Below are 12,682 nucleotides of genomic sequence, written 5' to 3'. Positions count from 1 at the left end.
GTCCTTTTCCAATGTACTTTAAAGTCCCCTTCAAGGGGCGTGGAGGTCCATTTCAAAGAATCGTGGAAGTCGCCTTCCAAGTGGCTTGAAAGTTCCCTTCCAGGAGGCTTGAAATCCCTCTTCGAAAAACCTTCAAAGTTCCCATCCAAGTGTCTTGGAAATACCCTTCCAAGAGGCTTAAAATTCCACTATGCAAGAAGTGGCCTAGCAGTCTCCTTCCAAAAAGATAAGAAATCCCCTTGCAAGAGGTTTGGAAGTCCTCTTCCGGGGGGCTTGAAAGTCCCTATGCAAGAGGGCTTGAAGGCCTCTTCCAATGTACATTAAAGTCCCCTTCCGGTGGCGTGGATGTCTATTTCAAAGAGGCTTGGAAGCCCCCTTCCAAGAGGCTTAAAAGTTCTCTTCTGAGAGACTTGAAATACCCCATCGAGTAGCCTTCAAAGTCCTTATCCAAGTCTCCTTCCAAAAAGCCAAGAAGTTTTCTTCCATCAGGTTTGGAAGTCCCCATCTGAAAGGCTTGGAAGTCCTATTTTAAGGGGCTTGGAAGTCCCTATGCAAGAGGTGTTGAAGTCCTCTTGCTATGTACTTTAAAGTTTCCTTCCAGGGGGTGAAAGTTCCCTTTCAAGAGGCTTTCAAGTCCCCTTACCTTCCAAAAGACTTCAAAGCCCCATCGAAGTGTCTTGGAAATACCATCTTGAGGCGGATTTAGAGTCTTCTTCCAAAAGGCTTAAAAGTCCTCTTTCAAGAATCGTGGAAGTCCCCTTCAAAGAAACGTGCTTGGAGGAGCTCTCCTCTTCCAAGGAGATGGCAGTCCCCTTCCAAGAAGCTCTTTCAAAAGGTCTGGAAGTCCACTTCCAGAAAGCTCAAAAGTCCCGTACCTAAAGGCTTTGAAGTCTTCTTCCAAGATGCTTGGACGCTACATTCCAAAGGGCTTGGAAGTCCACTTCCAAGGGGCTTAAAAGCCCCCTTCCAAGGAAGTTGTAATCCTTCTTACAATAAATTTAGAAGATTGTTCCAAGAGGCTTATAAGTTCCGTTTCAAGAGGCTTGGAAGCCCCCTTTCAATAGGTTTGATAGCTTCCTTCGATGAAGCTTGGAATCCCCGTTTCAAAAGACTTTTAAGCCCTTTATCCAATAGTTTTTCACTCCCAAAGAGCAGAAAAAACGACGACGGAAGACAGAACGTACCACCTGTAGTAATAAACTACGATTGGTCCGTCTAAAACCAGTAGCCGCCAATAACCACCTCGACTTCTCACAGTACATATTTATTTTAAATTAACATTTATTTTAAATTAACATTTATTTTAAATTAACATTTATTTATGATAAACTTTTCTTACTATCACAATGTTCTCGTATAGGACCCTAATCGGACTGAAATGCATTTGCAATAATTGTCACTTGGCACATGACACGCCTATCCAAATGGAAAAAGTTTTCTCACGTCACCCACCCAAAGCAGAGTGTAATGTGTTTCATCAAGAAAACTCGTTCAACGATATCGCCAGTTGGTCGACAAATAAAAATAAACCCACGTGGTGAAGTGCACTTCAAACGCGCCATATATTTCCTTCCGCAGGGTTGTTGTCTGTCCATTCAATCCATTAGCACTCTTCCACACGATGGAGATCCAATCCATTTCCAGACCGCGATGACTCCATGATGACGCTATGGATGCATTAGCTCCGATGCGCTGATGTAACTTCCCCCGATCGAAGGAAAAAAACAACAACAACAATGGTGCATTCTAAACGTGCGCGAGGCTCCACTTTTCACAATGTGTTAATTTTCTCGATTCCGCCATTAACTCGTTGAAACGAGGGATAAAAATAAACAAGGCAGTGTCTATCGGATATTAGAAAGAAGAAAAAATGATGAGATCATCGCCAAACACAGCACCTTCGGATAATTAAAAAGCAATAAATAATTTTCTCGCAAAGGAACACCCAGTAGAAACAATTTGCTTTTTTTGTTCAGTGCACGCCGTTGACAGCTGACAAATTGCACACCGAACTCAAAATGTTCAAAAACGTACACTGAAAATTATTTATCGATTAAAGACAGAAAAGAAAAAAGATGAGCCAAACGACTCCAATGGACGGACGTTCTGTTTACAGATCATCGGACACGAGTTGAAGTCAAACAGTGGAACGATGACGACCGCAGCACGACCAGGGTTTTGAATTATTTGGGAGGAAAATAACGACACTCGGCGAATGTTAACGTCGTCGTCGTCGTCTTCGGCTGGGATAAATATTGACTTTCCACTGACTTTTCACACGTCGCTCTATGTCCAAGATCATTTTCGGTAAACACAACCAGCAATATGGCGCGCGGATGACAACGTGGGATGAGTGGCAAACAGTGTGAATGTTTTGTTTACTCGATATGAGCGGGTTAAAAGGGATTAATCGATCGTGATGTAATCGTGATTGGTTGGATGGAGAGTTGTACGGGCAGCGATCACACTAATCTACGACATGCTTTGGTATGTTTTGCATTGTTCTGAGTTGAGTGGTGGTGGGTGAGCAATTGAGTCAATGACAGGTCTAAGGTTAAGATTTAGCGAACAAAAACAAGTAACGAACGAAGAACAATCATTCCTTTAATTTTAGTAACGGGTGGGCGTTGCCGTGAATATCAAAGACTACACATTCAACAGGCGAGCGATAAATAATATTGTGGAAATACAGAAAAAATAGAACAGAACGGAGAGTGTGCGGCTGACTATTAATAGAAAATAACAGAGAGTAGATTGATACTACGCTAGAGTGAGAGAAAGAATGAGATTAAATAAATGCTCATTCGGTTTTTATTTCGTCGGTAAATACCTGCTGGACGTCGCCGTCTTTTTGGTGGAAAAACTGTTTTTAGTCGGTAGGCGGGCAGCGGAAGGTAAACCGGAACGCGACAGATTTTTTTGGGTTTAGATTTGGAGGTTATGCGCATGCGCAATTGGTTTGGATGATTGGTTTTAGGTTTTCGTTGGCACGGGAAGATTATTCGGTTTGTATTAGATTGATTGACAGGAGCGAAAAAATGAGGAGAAAAGAGAAGAAAAATCCGATTGTTAGTTGGGTCAGATCTCCTACGATAAAATATAAAAGAAAAATAGTGTTTTGGAATTAGTAGCGCTACTATAACTGTGACTGCGGCTGCGGGATGAGATTATCAGAGGAATACCTAGAAATGAATAATTCATCTTTCAAACGATCACACTCACACATCTCAATCAGACATTAAACCTATTTCTAGGGATAATAAAATTGAAAATCAAAGTAAGAGTTCTGTAGTTTACCAACAATTATCTTTCCCTCCGAATTAAAGATGAGCACTCAAATAATTATTTTGAAATTATTACATTTTTTATATTTGGACGGCCCACCAATTTTTAATATCGACAGGTTTTGGATATAAGGCACAGCGACTAGATCGAATATCAAACCCGCCTTCTAATGTAAACAAGGTTAAAATCACTGAATCAATATTACCGAATCCGCCCACTAACGGCAGCACAGTTGTCCGCCTACCACGCACTGTCAACAAACTTTTTGTTGCTGTTTTCCAACTCTTCTCGGCGCGGATGGACAAATAAAAATCACATGACATCATGCACCGCCTGTCCGCCTGCTTGGATCGGCGATGTCCGAAATCAAAGTTGGCGGCGTTGCATTTTGTTGATCCCGCAACAGAGAGACGCACGCGGACGCAGTCCGACGATGCCATCTAGGGCATAGCTCGCTCGCGGCTTCTCATTGCTGGACATTTTACTTAACGCAAATATGGCAAAAGGAATGCGTGGCACGATTACGAAACAACATGAGCTTCACTCAAAAGCTCAGATATTTACCGCCACCAAATGTCGTTGGTCGAGGAGCGCGGAACTATTACCTAAACAATCCGTCAGGAGTTCGTTTAATGGATTCCCCCCATTTGGGGCGACCGTTACTCCAAATAAAGATTGCTGTCACACAAATGGAACTGCGACAAGACAAAATTCCGCCGACAACGACAAGATGTTTAAGTTTAAGTATCTATAACCTAACTTAATTACCAACAGCATTCGCGGCGACCCTGTCCATCGTGCCGCATATGTCAAATCAAGTCAGTCACCGCGGCTGCTTAGAGCTGCCAACGATACCTAATTCAAAACAACGAATTGAATGGCTTGGTTGGCGCCCAACATTGGCATACTGTGTACAGAAGGCGCGGTGTCTATCGTGAATGTCTTATTTTTTTGTTCTTATCTGCACCACGACAGACCTCGATGATGGCGTCTGACGGACGTTTAATCAGTCCCACCGATGATGGGAGATTATCATATTTATTCACTCACACCGCAGTTTGCCAACAGCACAATCAAGTCAAGTGTGTCACTTATCTTTTTCATTATTATTATTATTCTGGAGAGCCACATTTCACCTAACAGCTGGATTGCATTTGCGTCAGTCTGCAGCAGCGATGATGTTTTTCTCAATTAAACGATTTATCGACTTTATAGCGTTTGATTTGAGGCTAAATCAGATGGATTCTGCGAATTTTATTTTACGGAATTTTGACTTTTGCAGCTTTACCAAATGCATTAGCATACAAAGCTGATGCCATTAGTTACTTGAACTAAGTTTCGTAATTTAGTGGCGGAAATCTGATTTGATCTCTGGTGTGACACATATTGGCGCCCAACCCGCTCTTCAATTTGCGGAATATAATCAAAGGAACCGATCTGAATCAACTAAATAGACTGAGCAGCGAAATTAATTCGTTTAACCAGAACAACCAACAACAATTCGATGTTTGGATAGCAAAAGTTCAAAATAAAAAGAAACTGGATCAAACCCGGGAACGGAAGCTGCTCTGCCATAAAAAAATAAATTTACGATCCGAGCGTCGGTCGTCCTGATGGCCGTCTATGACTCATCAGTTTTTCTTTCTTGTTCACGAAAACCTCCACAGCACAATTAAATATTATGGGAGGGAGATACTGTTGTTATTGTTGTTGCAGTGCGCTCATGTAGGACGAAAACATAATATCTTCCGATTCATTTCTATTTCGGATCCTTATTCAAACGCCCTCCCTCGAACACACAGTATTGAGTGGCCTTCACCTCGTGTCTAATAAACGTCGTACTTGTAGCAAAAGTTGGAAAACTACACAAAAGGAGCGCAAAAACAGAAACCGTGACAAATCGGCTCAGGAGGAGGGTGAAACTGACACAGTGACACATTGTTTTGATTGCTACGCGTCTTTCGATGGTCACACAGCCTACTTATATTTTTCAACAGATGGCACTTTGAAGATGGTTCTGAAGGAAAGCATATTGAGTGTTGGTTGATTCAGCTGTTTGAGATCGTGACTGATTGTATTGCCAGACCATTTTATTTCAAGTAGGTACAATAAATAGAAAGTTGCTAAAACGGTCTTCCCAAAATTATGTAGCTGTAGAAATTTTATAAGAATTCCTGGGAAAATTCTATTGGTTTTCCAGGAGAATTTTGGTTGAATTTCCGTGAGAGTTTGTTTGATGCATTTCCAATAGACATTCTGATAAATTTCTGGCAGAAATTTTTGACTTTTCAAGGGATATATATTCTAACGAATTTCTGTAGCGGGTAATGCAATCATTATGGGTTACAAGTCGAAAAGATTGGCCGTTCACGGAATTCCGCAGTTATCCGGAACTGGCTACGAGACTTGAAGGTTTCGTGTTCAAGTGTATCTCGAAGTCTTGAAGGTGTGGAACGCTATAATAAAGGATGTTCCGGCATCGGCCCGGCCAATGAAGCTGTGAACACAGAGAAACAGACGTCTCACTCAACGCATGTTCCATCGTTCACCTTTTTAACGGTGGATTCAATTTTTTGTAGGTGGTCAATCGGCCACCGATGACGCTTCCATCGATTTTGCTTGTGTTTGACGTTTGCGCACTACCGCCATCTGGTTGCCGCTTGGCCACACACAGTGAATTTAGCATTGGGCGATAATGTTATCGTTACGATGATTTTGATTGCATTTTGTTCTAAGTGAGACGTCTGTTTCTCTGTGCTGTGAAGTTAAAGGAAATAGACTGTAAAGCTAAATCCTCACTGGTGAGCTTAGTATCTAACGAGTACTTGGGATATATCCGGAAGAAGACTACAACCAAAGGAAATGTGGAAGATTTTAGAAGATAGTTCGCCAAGAAGTTGACCGATAAGCAAATGGGAATTAGGAAGCAAGTGGCTTATTGCAATAGTTGAGTTGTGTCACAATCTGTGTTGTGACGTCAAGGATTCAGGGAGAGCCTGATGGCAGCTTAACTTTCGTATGAGGCGCTACAGGCCCCTATCTTTGAAGAAGGAGATCAGGGCTACAAGACTGATGGATTCATCTGTAAGAGTATCCCTGATACTGAACTCTCATGGGCTTTCCTTTGGATCAGGAACTAGACACAGAAAGTAGCCCCCCAGATTTCAGGAAAAAAAATCCGGAAAAGACCACCACCGTAGTACGTAATCGGTAGACAATTTGGATTTGGGAAGTTCAATCCACGAAGCAGTAGTTCCCATAATTTACCGCAACTGGGTGGAGTTGTCCCAACCCTCCATGTTTTATTTTATAATTTTATAATTTTATTTAATCCAGACCTTGGTGATTTGACCAGGGGGACAGATGTTTCGAAACACCGGCATTGGTAGCTGATTCCCGCAGGGATATCGGCAATAACGTTCCCCGGTACTCCGCAGGGTCCCGTGATCCAGACGAAAGTCGTGTTCCGACGCTTATAAGCAAGGACCCTCTGGATCCAAGGGATCTTAGGCCGGATACTCTGCAGCGCTTAGATAACCCATGCAGAGCTGATTGGTATAAGGATTTGCCTACTGGTCGGGTATATGGCGGCCATAAAAACCGTTACTACCACGGCGAAGAAAATGTCCGGCAGGTCAAATTGCGGCCTGTGACACCGATTCCCACCCTTCGAGTTGAAACAAACTCGTCCGTAAAACTGCCACCCGCTTTTTGAGTGCCTCCGAATCATCACCCCACCTGAAAAATAGAGATATGGAGCTGTTGATAGTGGGTGCAGAGGAATGCCAGCTCCTCGCTCCGTGCAACTGGAGGTAGACCGACACCGGCCGTCGTGTGGAGGATCCGATCTCCATCGACAAGTGGAGGCGAAATCTGGCCAGCAGCGCACGATGGCGGGATGGTAAATATGGGAGCCATCCGGAAACAACTCTGACGTATTGGTTGAATACGATACGATGTCTGTCCGGTTTCAGTGGGCTGCGATCCGCAGACAAAGCACTCAATTGTTGGCCCTGTAAGACCTAGAAAAGGTCTATCGGGTTTACCTTCGCCTTGCAGCTTTAGCTCAACTATTCGGAACAGACCCGATCGATCGATACCTCCAAAACCTTCACTAAACAGACACGGTCGAGTCCGGATATATGAAAACGTTTGTGTAAGATTTTTATGTACAAGATAGCCCATTTTCAATAGCACATACATGCCACTGGTAAATAATTTTTATTGATAGCAGCACAGCCTGGTGATCAAGTTGACTATAATTTTTAATTGTTATTGAAATGTAACTGTTGTAAACTCAATTAAATTGTTGTGATGGCAGACATTGAAATTCTCAACCATCAAGAACGAGCTTGTTAGAGAACAATTCCTCCGACTTTGAGTTGTAGGTGTTGTTATAATATAGTTACAGCCCTCCTAGATGCTGTTAACAGCTGTTCGTGAGTGTATGTGTGTTAAAGTTGACGAAGCAGATCTGCTGATGTATGTATTGACTATGTATGTTTTTTTATGTTATTCAGTCCGTACTAGTCTGTTATTAAAGGAAGATGGTTAATTAAGAGCACATAAGTTTTTTACTTTTCTTCCCGTATCACGCGATTCCCGGGTATTAGTGTTTCGGTCTGTCGGTAATATAACCGTGTCTGCTGCGCCTGGGTATTTCAACAGGTTATGGGCCCAGATTTCGAGAAGAAAGTGTAATTAAAGTGTCTGTTCGGAAAGACATTTTTTTGAGTGATCTGTGATTATTATCGTTTCGAGATTTTTTTTTTTGGTTCCCGACAAGTGAGAGTACTGCATAGAAGAGGTGAAAAATGTTGCTTTCGGGATGACGGTGTTGAAAATAACATATTAAACAGACAGTGTGAAGAGCTTGAACTAGAGTTTCGTTTGAGGAGCGGCCGACCGTTGTGTCGTGTATTGTGCAGTCGCTCATTTTGTAGAACGGACCTCGGAACGGACATTGTGATGTTTTAGAAGGCACTGTATGAATAGAGAAGTGTGAATGTGTGAAAGAGTAGATTCTAGAGCTGGAAAGAACATTGCATAGTGGTTCAAAAGTTTTTTTTTGTTGGCAATATTGTATTAAGTGAAGAACTAAACATGACGGAAGCAAAGATTAATTTTGATCGATTGAATGACTTCAATTGGGCAACATGGCGCTTTAGGATGGAACTCCTATTGATGAAAGATGATTTGTGGTCAGTAGTGAACGATGTTAAACCGGATGCAGCTAGTGTTACGTCAGCATGGGCAAGAAAGGACGAAAAGGCCCGAGCAATGATTGGTTTGGCTCTGGAAGACTGCCAATTGAGCCATATCATGGATGCCGCGAGTGCGAACGACATGTGGGAGAAGCTCAAAGGTTATCATGAGCGAGGATCTCTATCAAATAAGATCCATGTCTTGCGACGATTATGTTCAATGCAACTGACTGAAGGTGGAAACATGTCTGAGCATCTGGTCGCAGCCACGGAAATGGTGCACCGTTTAGCCAGAATGGGCGAAAGTTTGAAAGAGCATTTGGTGGTCGCGATTTTGCTGTCCAGTTTGCCGGAGTCCTACAACCCGCTAGTAACAGCATTAGAAGGACGTCCGGAAGAAGACTTGAAACTAGATTATGTGAAAGGAAAACTTTTGGATGAATGGCGGAGGAAATGCGAGCACAGTAATGAGAATAGTCAACAGAAAGCGATGAGATCCTTTGTTCATGCGGCAAACCATAGAGGAGTTCGTGTATGTTATTGTTGTGGACAGGCTGGCCACTTCCGGTATAATTGCCCAATCTTCCTCAAGTACCAGCAGGATAAAGTGGAGACTATGAACGCAAAGCATTCGGACGGAGGCAGTGGAAGTAGTCGGGGAGTGTGCTTCACGACGACGACAGGAAGCCAGGCAGTCAACAAGAAGAGATGGATTATCGACACTGGCTGTACAAAGCACATGACGGGTTCGGTTGAAAGTTTCATAAATACGTTGCCTTGGAAAGAGAAAGTATCATTAGCAGATGGCAGAACGGTAACAGCAAAAGCAAGAGGAACAGCAAAAATCATTGGACGTGAACCAGGAGGAGCATCTGTAGAGATCAAACTTAAGGAGCTGCTGTACGTGCCTGGATTGTCCGGGAATGTTTTATCAGTTAGCCGGATCACTGAGGAAGGTTATTGTGTACAATTTGGTCTGGAGGATTGCCATATTTTGGATCGAGGCACAGTGATTGCAGTTGGTGTGAAGAATGGTGGCCTGTATTATTTGAAGGAGTGAGGAGTTTATTGGCCAGGAGGAGTGGTGACAGTGGTATGGTAAAGACAAAAAGGGCTGCACTAAGGAGGAGTGTTGGTATAATATAGTGACAGCCCTCCTAGATGCTGTTAACAGCTGTTCGTGAGTGTATGTGTGTTAAAGTTGACGAAGCAGATCTGCTGATGTATGTATTGACTATATATGTTTATTTATGTTATTCAGTCCGTACTAGTCTGTTATTAAAGGAAGATGGTTAATTAAGAGCACATAAGTTTTTTACTTTTCTTCCCGTATCACGCGATTCCCGGGTATTACAGTGTTTCGGTCTGTCGGTAATATAACCGTGTCTGCTGCGCCTGGGTATTTCAACAGTAGGCACATGTAAATAAGAGGGAACAAAAGGTGGAAGCCTGCAATACCGGAGTCAATAACGTGCTCCACGAGACTCTGAATACCCCGGAAGAGCACAGATTGGTGCCTCTAGAACCCCTGGAAATATGGTGTCGTTCCAAATATTATCAACTACTTATTTAAGAGATTATCTGTTCTGGTGCTCTTTGTGCCAGATGTAAGCCTCGCCCCAAAAATTGATGAAGGAATTTTTCGATACGTGGACCTGGTAAGATCTCGAAGGCTCACTCCCGCTTGCTAGCATCCAAGAACTGATAAGTCCAGATCTGGAAATAGCCATCACCGTCTTCTGTTGGGGTCGCCTACGTTTTGAGTATTTGGTCTGTTATATATTCATCAGACGCAAATACAAACTGATCGTTGGACAGCTGACCAAAAGGCTATTACAAAAACCTTCATGCTCGCTAGTATCAAATGTTCGCATATGAGCTCGATTAGCTCGATTTTGATGAATCCTGTCGAGATTTTTTGGTAGTTGGAAAGAGGAAGCCGAAGTACGAAGTTCAGTTTGGGTGGTGCTTTCGTTTTGTGCACACATCCACCTACCTACCGTTGAAATCCGGGATACCGCGATTCGGTTGCCGAAATATTATGCTGGAACGCAGGTTGCCGCAGGCTCCAGGTGCTGGATTCCAAGAAGGTATTGGATAAGGCCATGCTGAAGGTGGGTTGATCGGTATGCTCGGTGAGCGCAAACCAACAACCTCAGGCCTGCTTCAAGTGCTTCGATTACGGACATAAGTCATATGACTGCAAATGTCCTGATCGGTGTTGGCTTTACCGGAGGCGTGGAGCTGAAGGTCACAAGGCTCACACCTGGCTGCCACACCGCACCGAGGTGCTTGGTCTGTGGTCCTAGTATAGACAACAAACACCCATTCGGTGGGCAGGCCTGTCCGGCCTCCAGACGGGCTCGGTTATGCAAGTAGCGCAAGCGCTGCTACAACAGTCGGTGCACGAAAATAAGACTGATGTTGCCTTGCTGTCCGACCCGTACCGCATTCCTTCCAAAAATAGCAGTTGGGTTACGGATAAGTCCGGAATAGTGACCATCTGGACTTGCGGGAGGTACCCCATCCAGGAGATAGTGTCATCTCCTGAAAATGAGGGTTTTGTTACAACTGCTACTGTTCTCCTAGATGGAGCATAGAGTAGTATACTAGGGTGTTAGATAATCTTGTAGCGAAACTAACTGGTCTTAAACCATTAGTTGTGGCAGGTGACTGCAACGCGTGGGCAGTGGATTGGGGCTCTCGGTTCACTAACGCTGAAGGGTCATATCCTACTAAAGTCTCTAGCGACTGAACGTTCTAAAGGACCGAATGGCGAGTCATGCATCGATGTGACCTTCTGCAACGTGAGATGGAAGTTGAAGCCTAAATGGAGGGTTCACGAAAGGTATACTGCTAGCGACCATCAGGAAATCCGCCTTATAATCATCTATACCCCCAACAGAACCACAAAGCGGGTCAGTAAAGCTGATCTAGGATGGCGTACCTCGTAGTTCGACACAAAACTGCTGGAAGAATCACTACGGTGGGAAAATCGGACTCTAGGCCTTAGTGGTGATGAATTATCCGATGTGAGCATGTGACGTAACAATGGATTCTGTCTTAGAGCTAAAGAAAGTGTTAGCACCAGAATGAGGAGCTCTACCCTAGTCGACGCAACCACAAGCCATCGACTGCCTTTCCCGCTCCATAGCGACGATAGCCAACAAAGTGATTACTTAAAAATACTGTATCTCTCCTTATAGCACGATTGAATTTTATTGTGAGCCTTCTGCCCTTTGTTCACCTAGTTATATATATCCCCATGATCTGAAAGCAAATACAGTAGTAGTATAACCTGAATTATTGAAAACCACACGCGTTTTTTAGTCTTTCCCACATCTCGAAATCTCCCCGATTAATGTCCGTACCGTGAATAGTTCCGCGCTTTTTTGGGACCTCGCTGTAACATATGGTCCTTCTTGTCCGGATCGCGAAAAGTTCGCCGCGAACCGTGCCTTCTGTGACCGCTAGTGCCCGTGAATTGGCCCTGTCGCCGCCGTAAATCGGCCTCGAGTGCTTCTGCCGATCGGCTTTGCAGTGCACAGAAACTGAAAGCAGTGACCCTAACAGTGACTATTTGGATTAATAGTGCGCGAAATCCACCACGATGGATAAACTCGTCCGCGAACGGAAATCTCTTGAGCCCCGGTTGAAACGTATTTCGGATGCAGTGGCGAAGATTAAACCAGAAGATGCTGAAAAAATAGACGTGCAAAGTGAGCTCGATGCATTGTATGAAGTATAGGCGGCATATTGTGCTGTACATAAGAAGATTTTGGACGTTTGTGATGGTGATGAAGCTTATAATGACGCAGTGCATCGGCAAAGCCAATTCGAAGGGTGCTATATCGCACAGAAGAACCGTTTATTGAAGCTATTGAAAGTGATTAAAGAACGCGAAAACGTGCCGAATCCACTTTCCCCTCAGAAGGACGTCATCAAGCAGTTAGCTGACCAGCAAGCGGAATTTCTGCGAATAATGTCTTCCAACATGGCCACCTCGTCTACCTCGCCTGCCTCGTCTGCTGTCGTGCCTAACCACGCCGCTTTGCCGCCTCTTTCGGACCTCAAGTTGCCCAGGATGAACATGCCTGTCTTCAGCGGTAATTATCTCGAGTGGCAATCATTTTTCGATCTGTTCGACAGCATGGTAGACCAAAACCCATTGCTGAAGGACAGTCAGAAATTGT

General features: G+C 43.8%; 1 protein-coding gene across 4 annotated transcripts in view; it reads right to left on the bottom strand.

Annotated features, from left to right (window-relative positions):
• The window catches only part of LOC134207732 (heat shock protein beta-1), a 68,059-nt gene that overhangs the window by 44,658 nt on the left and 10,719 nt on the right, over positions 1-12,682 (bottom strand). For 2 of the 4 annotated variants that reach the window (XM_062683582.1, XM_062683585.1), the window contains exon 2: positions 2,831-2,863. The exons of the other annotated variants lie outside the window; for them this stretch is intronic. In XM_062683582.1, coding sequence (XP_062539566.1) covers positions 2,831-2,863 — 33 coding nt within the window. The remainder of the gene's footprint in view (positions 1-2,830; positions 2,864-12,682) is intronic. 4 annotated transcript variants of the gene reach the window in all.

Source organism: Armigeres subalbatus, chromosome 1 (assembly GCF_024139115.2).
Source record: "Armigeres subalbatus isolate Guangzhou_Male chromosome 1, GZ_Asu_2, whole genome shotgun sequence".
In the NCBI taxonomy this organism is placed as follows: domain Eukaryota; kingdom Metazoa; phylum Arthropoda; class Insecta; order Diptera; family Culicidae; genus Armigeres; species Armigeres subalbatus.
The sequence above is the reverse complement of the archived record's forward strand: the minus strand, read 5'-3'. Positions and strand labels throughout refer to the sequence as shown.